This window comes from Pantherophis guttatus, chromosome 4 (genome assembly GCF_059756535.1).
Source record: "Pantherophis guttatus breed Tessera chromosome 4, ASM5975653v1, whole genome shotgun sequence".
Lineage (NCBI taxonomy): Eukaryota > Metazoa > Chordata > Lepidosauria > Squamata > Colubridae > Pantherophis > Pantherophis guttatus.
This window is the reverse complement of record NC_142066.1, coordinates 59963788-59976650: the sequence shown is the minus strand read 5'-3', so window position 1 is coordinate 59976650 and position 12863 is coordinate 59963788. Positions and strand designations below refer to the sequence as shown.

The 12863-nt window shown below is 36.1% G+C and overlaps 1 protein-coding gene across 8 annotated transcripts in view; it reads left to right on the top strand.

Annotated features, from left to right (window-relative positions):
- The window catches only part of TANC2 (tetratricopeptide repeat, ankyrin repeat and coiled-coil containing 2), a 376797-nt gene that overhangs the window by 351077 nt on the left and 12857 nt on the right, over window positions 1-12863 (top strand). For 7 of the 8 annotated variants that reach the window (XM_034416167.3, XM_034416168.3, XM_034416163.3 and 4 more), the window contains 3 exons: window positions 3631-3777; window positions 5310-5410; window positions 8343-10953. In XM_034416167.3, coding sequence (XP_034272058.1) covers window positions 3631-3777; window positions 5310-5410; window positions 8343-10284 — 2190 coding nt within the window. In that variant the 3' untranslated portion in view covers window positions 10285-10953. Of the gene's footprint in view, window positions 1-3630; window positions 3778-5309; window positions 5411-8342; window positions 10954-12863 lie in introns of those variants that run through there. The other variant, XM_034416164.3, reaches the window with a different exon arrangement.

The window sequence follows — 12863 nt, the reverse complement described above, 5'->3', positions numbered from 1 at the left end:
ATTTGCAGATTTGATAATCCATACAATTTTCTGTGATCACTGGGACAAAATACATTCTTTGATAAAATGCAAAGGGTCTTTTGATTGTCCATCATATCTATGACAATTACTCTGTGATAAATTGTCCAATCTGAGAAAAAGAGAGTGTTTGAATTCTCTAATATCTGAAATAGCTCTCTGGGACTCAGATAGTTTTCTTTATTCTGAGAGTTAAGATTGCCATATATTTTATTTATGAAAAAAATAAAATTCAACCCAAGTTGTATATAGTTCAGACTGAAGTTATGAATAGACATAATAGTCTTTATATTTAACCATAATTAAATCCTAAAGATCAGACTGTGAAATTCTCTCTACTAATTTTAATTTCTCACTTTTCCTTCTCTGCAAACCATAATCATAATTTAAACAACTATGACTAAAATTTTCTTGTGTTCTTTTCCTGGGGAAAAATCAGTGCTATAATCGTTCATCGTTTTATAATTTTCAGACTGCATTATTATACTGTACACTGTGTGGACCTGCTTGTAGAAACTTCAGTTAGCCTGGAATGCCACTGTGAGAATCTTACTTGCATTTGCAAAACAGACTATATTGTATGAATTTGATCTCAGTCTGATCATTCCCACTTTGTTTCTACGATGAAGTTTCTGATTTTGTCCTTTAAACCCTGTTAGACTGGAGCATCTCAATAATTACATCCTCCCAATTGCCTAAGAATGTCGCTCCATTTCTGCAGATTTTATTGCTGCCATCTTCTGATTTCTCCTTTTGACAAGATGCTTCCTGGTGAGGATTAAGGAAGAGATACTTTTCAATTGTGACTTCCAGATTAGAGAACAGTCTCCCTTATGGGATAAATTTGCTTATAAAATACACCAAATATATTTTCAGCGTAGAATCCTTCATCAATTTATTTCCATTGCTCCTTTTTAAAAATGGTGTTGATAAGATATTTTATTATGTTGTTTAAATTTGTAATTTATTAAATAGTCTTATAATTAAATAAACCAGACTCCCATCGTAATCATTGTTTCAAGCTAGTTAATAAACACTACTTACAGTATAAGAAAATCTGATTAGCACTGATCTTTTATTGCCAGTACAAGTCTTTAATCATATTTAAAGCTATTAGGAGAAGAATATAAACCATCATTTACATTAAGAAGAGTGAGACTGAAGTGGCGTGAATGACTTTAGGCTGTTTGCTGTCCTATTGTAATAAAAGTTGTGAAAATTAGAATCATTCTATAATTATTTCTGTTTTTAGGCCATTTCTCTATAAGTGCCAGTGAGTGACCTCTAAAATCATTCAGCCATTTTGAAGCAATGTAAAACCTATTATTGTATTTTATTTCAGAATCTCTTATTATTTTTAAAACTGCTTTTACTATGAATGCTCTAATAGAATAATGGTTAACACACTTGCCTTGTAAATAGAAGATTGTGAGTTCAAAACTAAAGAGAAAATTCTTTTTTAATTACTATTTTTCCCCACAAGCTTTCTGCTTTACCCCATGTTCATTGGAGAAAAAAGAAGTCTTAATAGCATACTGTTTTAGGGTTTTTGAAGTTACCTAAAGTATAAGAGTTTCACCCACAGTTTATTTGGCCATTTGGAAGCTGTGGGTAAAATCCTTCACTTCAGGTGATTGCAAAAATGATTAAATGATACACTGCTGAACCTCAGTAAAGCAAACAAACGAGAATAAAGGGAAAATAAGAATTTCATAGAAAGTTTACAACTCTTATATATTACAACATATTATTTTTCATTTGTTAAAAATATAGAGTTTTTCATGAAAAATATTGTATTTATGTTAATTTCTAATGGATTTAATATTGTTATTTTTACATGATTGAATAAAACATTTTCTTGAATGCATCAATTTAAATTTTTAATATGGTGAATATTGATAAATGTAACTCATACAAATGAAAGCTCTTTTGGGCTCTTCCTCTGTAATTTTTAAAATTGGAAGAGGGTCCAGAAAACATAACTTTTAAGAAACACAGTTTAGAAAATCAATCCTGTTCTAGAATGCTATAAAGAAAACATTTCCTTAAAGCATTTAGATTGCCTCCCATCAGGATTGCCTCGCGATTGTCAGGAAAGAGTTTAGAAAAATCCTATGCTCTATCTATATTCATAATAGTTTTCTCCTAAATCCTTGGACCTACTTATTTACCTTCTATATTTCTCATTGTTCTACTATAGCATTTCCCTAACCATTTTCATGTTTAAAAAAACAATTCCTCATTATTGTTTTCCCTAGTTTTCCCTAGAACCCATGAGGAGTTCAGTTTACTTTCTTTCTGTCCCAATATTTCTCATTAGCATGGCTGATGCTCCATTTTCTTATGAGAACCAATCCCACGTCATATTATGTCATGTTAGCTAACTCACTCTTCCATATTGTACTACAAATAATTCAAAGAGATTGCTTCACTAACACAGGTAGTCCTCGACTTAGGACTGGAACTTGTGTTGCTAAATTATCCAGTCCTTAAATGAATTATCACATGATCACACCTGATTCTATGATCTTTTTTCTATTATCATTAAGTTAATCATGTGGTCATTAAGCAAATACAGGTTCCCCCATTGAGTTTGCTTGCCAGAAGTTGGTTAGGAAGGTTGCGAATCATGTATCCCTGGGGTGCTGCAATTGTTGTAACTACATGCTGGCTGAATCGCAATCTCGTAACTGCGGAGATGCTGCAGTGGTCATAAGTGCAAGGACAAATCGTAAGTCACTTTTTTCAGCACCGTCATAACTTTGAACGGTTGCTAAACTAACGGTTATAACTCAAGGACTAATTGTAGTTATACATTAGTCCTTTTATTATATCAACCTGGCCTTCTTTCCTGTATTTAAATCTTGCTTTGGAATTGAACTTTCATTAAGTTTCATTAAGAGAATGATTCAATAAAGATCTTGGGTAAGGAATCTTGCCATTTCTGAACTGCAGGGAAATCATAGTCCAGTATGAAGATGTAGTACGTCAAACAAAAAATATTCTTCATGGTAAGTGTCCAATATTCCATTTTCTCCACAGAAATAATAGTTGTTGCTTTTTTTCTGCTGATCCATTTGTCTATTAATTAGTTCACCTTTTTGTGAAAAACAAATAAAAATTTCATAATTGAAAACTGTATAACAAGAGAATATCCACTGCATCTTAAATCATAGGCCAGAAGAGATTATTAGGCAATTTTACATGTCTGTTAGGCACATGATTTTGGTTAGAGTGAAGTATGTGCTAAATAATGAAAATTATTGGGAGTTACTGCTTATTCTTCCTTATTTTCCTTACTTCCTTACATAATACTTTCTTAATATGTACACTGTTTAATCATTCAACAAAAAGTATCTCTTAGAAAATTGATTCTCCAATAAAGCAAGAAATATAAAGGTATGCAGAAAAAGAATCTGAATTGTTTGTAAATACATTCTATTAATGATCATCAAATCGATAAAAGTTATTCTCTAAAGAGAATAACTGATATTCCTTGTTTATTTCTAGTACCTTTTACAGGCACATTCAGTTTCTTGATCTACAGTATAACTCTTACAACAGTCAGATAAAAAAACTGAATGGTACATTTACTGTTTGACATTTTATTAGAAAGGGAAAGTGAAAGAAGCTGCCCAACGGTATCAGTATGCTTTGAAGAAGTTTCCCCGAGAAGGGTTTGGAGAAGATCTAAAAACTTTCCGGGAACTGAAGGTGTCACTCCTTCTCAACTTATCACGCTGTCGGAGGAAAATGAATGTAAGTGCCCTCCTTCTTACAGCTTATTCCTGAATGTGATCCTTTCCCAGCTTCCTTTCCTATTCCTAATCACTTCCTAACCAGACTCTTACCTATATTCCTAGAATGGCCTTAAAACCTCCACCTTTTTTGTAACTTGGTTGTCCTTCACAGAGCACTGGCGTTTTCTAATTCTGAAACAGCCAAGCAATAGTTTAGGATTTATTTCAAACAATTAGAAATTCATCAGTTTATGAAAACAGCTTCCTTTCACTTTCTAAAAAATATTTGTGCGTATGCAAATTGAAGGATGCTGGTAGATATAAAATATTGTCTTTTCCTTCTAAAGCTCTTGCTTTCTCTTAGAACAGAGACTCAGTCTCAAAATGCATAGACGCTCTCCTCACATATGACAGTCTATTCAAAAGCCATTGTTTAAAACAACATAAAATGTGTGTGTGCATATAGTGGAATACAGCTGTGAGAGAGAAAAAAAGAGAACTTTTTAGGTTAGAAATCATATAATAATGACTTAGAGATTGGGATATATAACAACAGGTTAGATTTTAAATAAACTTATAAATAACAAGAGATTTTTACAGTTGCAGTCCTGCACACTTGGTTGGCTATTGTAGAACAGACTCCTGGATTATAAGGGCCAAGGGTCCAATCCAGCAAGGCACTTAATATTACAAGCTTATATCATCAAAATAATGGTATTAACTCTAGCTAAATTGAGAAACTCTTTTATTTTAATGATAAAATCAGATATACCTACTCCTATTCCCTATCTTTAGTTCAACAAAAAGTTCAGATAAAATCAGACATACCTACTTCTATCTTGGAATTTTAATTCTGAGAAATGTCACCTAAAAGTTTTAAAGTCATATTGTTTGAATGGTAGGTTTATACAATGTAAGCTTGCCCATGCTGCCCATTTTGCCATGTCTTCTCTTCTATGTACTACTGGCCACACAAGTATGGAACAACTAAGTAGAGAAATTTAATGTGTGTATTTCTGTATCTAGTTAAGATTCTTCATATAATCATAAAGATAATTATTAGGAATTATTGCTAATGTCCAGATTACATAATATATCCCTACGTTACTGTCACCTAATTCCTTCAACACACAATAGTTTAAGTGAGGCAACCCTAAGAATATGGGAAAAACTATATATGTGTGTGTTCCACAACTTGTTCATGTCAATGGTCAGTATGAAGTCATAAATTATTTCAAGTTATTAGCATTGAAGCACTAAGAAAGTTGCAAATAAAAAGAATGAAGTAGATTTTACTATTTCTAGGGCGGAATAAATGATGATACATGGACTGGATGTATGCCCAAAGAACAGATTTGACACTTACAGTCCCAGGTTAGGAACAGATAATATCTAAAAAAGTTGGATCTCTCGATACCAGCTGTCTGATATTTTGTTAATGTTGGAAAGTACTCAGTCCGCTTACAACAATCTATCAATTTTATTTCTTTTCTTCCCAAATTCTCTGTGTGTTTTTTCAATGACTTATCTACGCACCTATTGTAATGGCAGGATTTTGGAATGGCGGAGGAATTTGCTACTAAAGCACTGGAGCTGAAACCGAAATCTTATGAAGCTTACTATGCAAGAGCAAGGGCCAAACGCAGCAGCAGGTGAGAGGAGAGCCAGAGAGAAATGAAGGTTTGGGTGTCATACACTCCTAAAAATGTCCTGATCCACACAAGGAACAAATAGCAAGAATATATTTGAGGAAGAATATAATTACAATCCGAAAATAACAGATTCAGATGCTGTTATAGCCTGTCATCAAGCTGAGCACCTTCCACAGTTTCAATTATAGTAGCTCTTTAGGTTTTGCCATAACGTCCTTATAGAACATTCTGCTAGTATTACCTTTATTCACATCATAATAACATGCATCAGCATGGAGGATTAGTTTGTGGATTAATCAATAACTTGCTCTAAGTATAAGGCTACCTGTTATGTAAGAAAGTTGAAAGCAATTGGATCAAGATATATACATATACATATACACACAGAGTACTGTGCAAAAGTTTTAGGCAGTTGTGCAAAAATGCTGTAAATTAAGAATGCTTTCAGAAATAGAAATGTTAATAGTTTATTTTTATCAATTAACAAAATGGAAAGTAAATGAACAGAAGAGAAATCCAAATTAAATAATATTTGGAGTGGCCACCCTATGGCTTCAAAGCAGCATCAATTCTTCTAAGTATAGTTGCACACAGTTTTTGAAGGAACTCCTTCAAGGTTGTTCCAAACATCTTGGAGAACTAACCACAGACCTTCTGAGGACATAGGCTGCCTCAGATTCTTCTGTCTCTTCATGTAATCTCCAATTCAATAATGTAGAGATCAGGGCTCTGTGGCGGCCAAATCATCACTTTCAGGACTCCTTGTTCTTCTTTATGCTGAAGTTAGTTCTGAATGGCATTGGCTATATGTTTGGAGCTGTTGTCCTGCTGCAGAATAAATTTGGAGCCAATCACATGCCTGATATATGGCATGACTGCTAAGTATCTGCCTGTATTTCTCAGCACTGAGGACATAATTTATCCTGACAAAATCTTCAACTCCATTTGCAGAAATGCAGCTCCAAACTTGCAAGGAACTTCCACCATGTTTAACTGTTGCCTGCAGACACTCATTATTGTATGCTTTCCAGCCCTTCAACAAACAAACTGCCTTCTGCTACAGCCAAATATTTCACATTTTGACTCATCAAAATGTAGAAATAGATGGGTGTACTTGGGTCTGGTTTCTGCCAGTTGATGGCACTGCTGGACATCTTCCAATGTCAAAGGGAAGTGAGCATGATGTGTTTGTCATCTCTGTGTTAGGTTTCCTTGGCTGACCACCGTATCTGTGGTCCTCAACATTGCCCATTTCTTTGTGCTTCTTCAAAAGAGCTTAAACAGCACATTTTGAAACCCCAGTCTGCTTTGAAATCTTTGCCTCGTAGAATCCTTGCTACCTTTTGAATATCTACCTTTTGTCTTGTTCCTGTGCTCAGCTATGACATGAAACAGTCTTCCACAACCTCACCTAAGTAGCAGAGTTTGTCTGTTCCTCACCCAGTTTTAAGCCTCCTACACAGCTGTTTCTGTTTCAGTTAATTACTGTTTCAACCTACATATGAAATTAATGATCATTAGCACCTGCTTGGTATAATTGGTTAATCATACACCTGGTTCTAGTTGGACAAGATCCCTGATTTTGTGCAAATGGAAGAATTGATTCTGGTTTGAAAGCAAAGGATGGTCACCCCAAGTATTGATTTGCTTTGGATTTATCTTCTATTCATTTACTTTCCATTTTGTTAATTGATAAAAAAATAAACTATTAACACTTTTATTTCTGAAAGTATTCTTAATTTACAGCATTTTTGCACAACTGCCTAAAAACCTTTGCACACCGCTGTGTGTGTGTGTGTGTGTGCATGCTCACGCGCGCGGCCCAGTTCACATGCTTAAGGTGGGATCACATTTCAGAATACTGAAATTGCTGGAGAGCTTTATCTTTCAGAAACTGCTTTCTATGTGATCAGATCATTGAATAAGATAACAAGAGTGTGCTTTCTATGAGATTGAGCTTAAAATCCCATGGTTTAATCCCTTTGCTCAAGAACGGCCCATTAGGTTGCTATATACCGTTCTCTGGGTCTCTCCTAGTTGTAATTAAACTTCATTCCACAGTCAGAACTCTACTAATTGAATTAAAGTGCAAGTTAGTACCATAGTTTTCCACATTTATGCTGTTTTATTTGATTTTCCAGAATTGGCAATATGTTGTTCAAACAGTTAACATAATTAATTGCTAGGACTTCCCCTCATTAGATTCTTGGGGTCTACAGTAAAAAAAAAAATCTTGTCTTGCCTCCCAGCATCAATAGTCAGTATAGGTCAAACTTTAGGTGTTCAATAGTTTTTATGTTTTTAAAACACATTTGTGTGTTTTAAAAACCGAACAAGAAAGCAAAATGCATGAAAAGTGTAGAGATAAATAAATCTATCAATCAGAAACATACAACTAGTTTACTATTTGGTTCAAAATCTACCAGTGTCCCTGTAAATGACAACCCATCTCCCTTGAAACTTCCCACCCTTCTGTTCCTAATAGGATAGGCAAAGGCTTGTGAGGGATTATTTTTTGTCAGACACTCTCCTATCCTTGTTCTCTTCATTTCAAAGACAGCAATATTCAGAACAGAATCCACTGGCTGAATGCAGGTCAGAGTGTGCTTTTTGTCTGGAGCCTTAAACTGGCATATGCTCAGACTTAAAATAGTGGAGAAACAGAGCTCTACAGATCTAAAATATCCCAATATATTGTCTTTGTTCCCTCATCTCCAAGAGTGCAATCTTGGAAATACTATCTGTTTCTTCATCTGGATAAATAGAAGAAACACACAAGGCTGAATAATCTTGTTCATAAGATTTGGAAATCCTCCTCCTCAAGACTAGCTACAATTTTATGCATACCAAATTCATATTAAAGCCATTATTATCCAGAGTAAATTTTACTCTCTTATTTTCTTTTCATTTTGTCACTTTTTGGATAAAACAGGCAGTTTTCAGCAGCACTGGAGGATTTGAATGAGGCCATCAAACTTTGTCCAAACAACCGTGAAATCCAGCGGCTCCTTTTGCGGGTAGAAGAAGAGTGCAGACAGACACAGGTGCAACTACAACAACAACCCCTTGCAGCATCTGAATCAGAAACACAGCAAGAAGAATTGTACGCAGTACAAGATATCTTGGAAGAAGAATATCTTGAGCAAGATGTAGAAAATATTTCTGTTGGCTTGCAGACAGAGTCACAACCTAGCCCAACATTGCCCATTATCCAAAGTCCACCATCTTCACCTGCCCACCGGGACTCTGCCTACATCTCCAATTCACCACTTGGTTCACATCAGGTCTTCGACTTCAGATCAAATAATTCTGTAGGATCACCAACAAGGCAAGGATATCAACCCACCTCACCAGCACTTTCTCCAACGCACCAGAATTCTCATTATAGGCCTAGTCCACCACACACATCTCCTGCGCATCAGCCCTCCTCTTACCGTTTTAGTCCACCACCAATTGGTAGCCAAGGGAAGGATTATCAAAGCCCACCTCCTTCACCCCTTCGTAGAGGCCCTCAGTATCGAGCCAGTCCTCCTGCAGATAGTGTGAGTGTCTACAGAGCTCAGTCCAGTTCACCAGTACGATACCAGCAAGAATCCAACATCACTCAACTTCCTAGTCGGCCCAAGTCTCCACTTTCTAAAATGACACAGAGATCTTTCCAGATGCTTCCACTACCTGTTGCAGTTCCACAGCAAGGACTTAGGTTGCAACCTGCCAAGGCACAGATTGTCAGAAGCAACCAGCCAAGTTCAGCTGGGCATTGTAGTACTGTCATCCCAACAGGAACATATGGCCAAGTATCCCATTCTGTGGCCAACAAGTTTCAGTCTTCACTAGCAGAAATGGCTGGGGGCCAAAATCGGTTGGTGTATCAGACTTCTATTGGAGGAATAGTGGGAGATGGGCGACCTGTGCAGCATGTTCAAGCCAGTCTGAGTGCAGGAGCAATCTGTCAGCATGGAGGTCTGACTAAAGAGGATCTTCCACAAAGACCTTCCTCTGCTTATCGTGGAGGGATGAGATATAGTCAAACCCCACAGATTGGACGGAGCCAGTCAGCTTCCTACTATCCAGTCTGTCATGCAAAGCTTGATTTGGAACGTTCCTCTCTACCCTCTAGTCAGCTTGGTTCTCCTGACATTTCCCATTTGATACGAAGGCCCATTACAGTAAATTCCAATGAAATAAAGCCTCATCCACCAACTCCAAGACCTCTACTACATTCTCAAAGTGTTGGTCTCAGATTTTCCCCTTCTAGCAGTAGCATTTCCTCTACTCCCAATTTGACTCCCCCATTCCGACCTTCTGCTTCTGTTCAACAGATGGAGATTCCGCTTAAGCCAGCATATGACAGATCATGTGATGAGCTTTCCCCAGTATCTCCAACCCAAGGTGGTTATCCCAGTGAACCTGCTCGCTCCAGGACCACACCTTTCATGGGAATCATAGATAAAACAGCCCGGACTCAGCAGTATCCTCACCTACACCAACAAAACAGAACCTGGGCTGTATCTTCAGTGGATACCATTATAAGCCCTACATCTCCTGGAAATCTTCCTCAGCCAGAAACATTCAGCCCACCTTCTTCAGTCAGCAGCCTTGCCTTTTATAACAAAACTAACAATGCACAGAATGGCCACTTGTTGGAGGATGACTATTACAGTCCACACGGGATTTTGGCCAATGGCTCCAGAGGAGATCTTCTAGAAAGAGTTAGCCAAACTTCTTCATATCCTGATGTTAAGGTGGCCAGGACACTGCCTGTTGCACAGGCATATCAGGACAACATCTATAGGCAACTTTCCAGAGACTCCAGGCAAGGGCAGACATCCCCAATCAAACCAAAGAGACCATTTGTGGAGTCTAATGTTTAAAATGGATGTGTCTTGGAGTAAGAGCCTTTTATTTTTTAGCACATTTTTCCTGGCTGAATTCACATCTTATGTTGCTGTTTTTTCTTCCTTTCTAAGATTTGTATTTACTAGAAGACTACCACCCAGGGGATATCCTGTGTTTTCTGTATGATAATGAGGCAGTCCAAGACATGCTCCAAATTCTCTTCTATACACAGCTGACCTCAGAGAAAGCCAGCACCATACAATTTTCAGCTGCCAATTAGTTAATTAAATGTACAGTATGGGGGCTGAGTCAAATTCTGCACACCCTCAAGGGAAGTAACCAGCTCTTTGAAGAAAAGTTTTAATTTCAGAATTTAATTTATTTAAATACAGTCTGACCATTTTTTGTGAACTGACGTTTCTTTTTCCTGGGAAATTATACTTTTCAGTTGGTGTAGATCATTATGTCCAAAGAGCTATTAATTTGTGAGAATGAGGGATCTTTGCTTTTAGTATTAACAAAGAGCTATGCATAAAACCCAGTCTGCTTTCTGATAGGGTTGCACTTTTTAAAAAAAAAAAAATTATTTATTCTTAGCATCTTCCCTTACCCTTCGGTTGATACTAGGTTTGAAAAACAATTTGTTACTTTTTCCAAGGCATTGAACAAATATTTAGGGAGAAATTAAAGTTCTCTTCACTTCAGCCCAACAGTCAGTGCTGATTTCATTCTGTATCTTAGATATCCAGTTAATTTTCAAGTGCATATCTTCCTGTTGGAACAAATCACATTGTAGACATGTTGATAATCAGTAAAATTCATTTTTAAAAAGAATTAATCAAATGTTTAAATCATTGGCTCTTCAGATACTGGATTATACTTCACATCATCTCTGATCATTGTTTATGTTTCCTAGGGGTGTTGGAGCATTATCTGAGTATCTAAAATTAGAAAACCCTATTTTAAATCATAAAAGAAGAACTGACTGAATGGTAGTTTTAATTCCCCGGGCCTAAGTTTAGCTTCCTAGACTACACATGGGCAGTTTTTCCTGCATAATGCTTTTGAAGTGAAACACTTAGAACAAGTGAAACCTTTTTTTCTCTAGTTTTGGCATAATATAATTTAGACTATTTTGGAGTAATTTGTTGTTGAGTTATATGGCTTGGTGTTAGAAGTTGGGCTGCTTTTCCAATCCAAATGAAAAAGGCTGACTGATTAATAATTCCTGCAAGATAATGAAAACAGTGATTTCAAGGGAGAAAATAATAATGTAGCAAACACTTTATACAAATATTCTCAATCCATACTATTTCCAGGAAGCACTTTAAATTAGCTCAAAAAAACCTGGAGTTGGGAAGGTGCCAGGAAATCCAGTGATGGAGAATATTCTATGAATTAATATGTGAATCAAGAAACCAATGGTATGGAGAGCTCATCTCCAGAGCAGAAACACAAATCAGGCCAAAAAAGAAATAACATTTTGCCTTTTCTGCATTTTGATCATTCAGAGGATAAATTGGCCTTATCTTCTAAAAATCATATTTTGTAAAAAAAAAAAAAGGGGGGGGGTCTTCATATAGTTGCATAGAAGTAAATAGCTAGCATCCTGACCCTTTAATTTTTCTTCATTATTTTTTTCAAACTATCCTAATGGTTTTAAAATACAGAACACCTTACACTCTGCTTTATGACACTATTTTTTTAAAAAATGCTGTATTCAGGAGTTCCTTCATATGAATTGAAGGGTATGATAAAAGACGTTTTTCCTGTCTCCTGACAGAGCTCAGAAAAGCAAAGAGATCAATGTAACAATTTTAATCACTATTTTCTCTAGTCATTTCTTGTATCCTTATTGTAAACTGCCATATTTCTCTAAGTGAAATGTAGCATTTCCAAAAGTTACAGGTAGTCCTTGACTTACATTCATTTAGTGACCAGTTACAATAGCACTGAAAAATATGACTTTTTCACAAGACTGTTGCAGCATCCCCATGATCATGTGATCGAAATTTGACACTTGGCAACTGGCAAGTATTTATGATGGTTGCAGTGTTCTTGGATCACGTGATCTCCCTTTGCAACTTTCTGACAAGCAAAGTCAATGAGGAAGTCAGATTCACTTAACAATTGTATTACTAGTATAACTAATAACTAACTGCAGTGACTTTACTTCATAACCATGGCAAGAAAGATAGTAAAATGGAGCAAAACTCACTTAGCAATGGAAATTTTGGGATCAATTATGGTCATAAATCTAGGATTACCTGAACTTTTACTTTGATTTTGATAGTTTCTAACTTTTTGCTCGTATTTTTTCCCTCCTGAATTGGTCACTGTACAAAATTTGCTTGCTAAATAGAAAATTGCTAATCTGATTGATTCATGCTATGGCATGCTGGTGTCAAAGAATCTCAGATGTTTGCTAATGCTTTTTTTCAAAGAGCTGGGGGCATTCTTCAGTTTTTATTTAATTGAGTGAAACCAACAATAGTGTTCTCTTTTCTTTCAGTGTGAATGTGTATGTATGATGCAGGAGTGTGAGAGAAGTGAAGGAAAAGTTTCATAAACAATCTAAAGATGCAACTCTATATTTACTTTTTTAAAATTATCA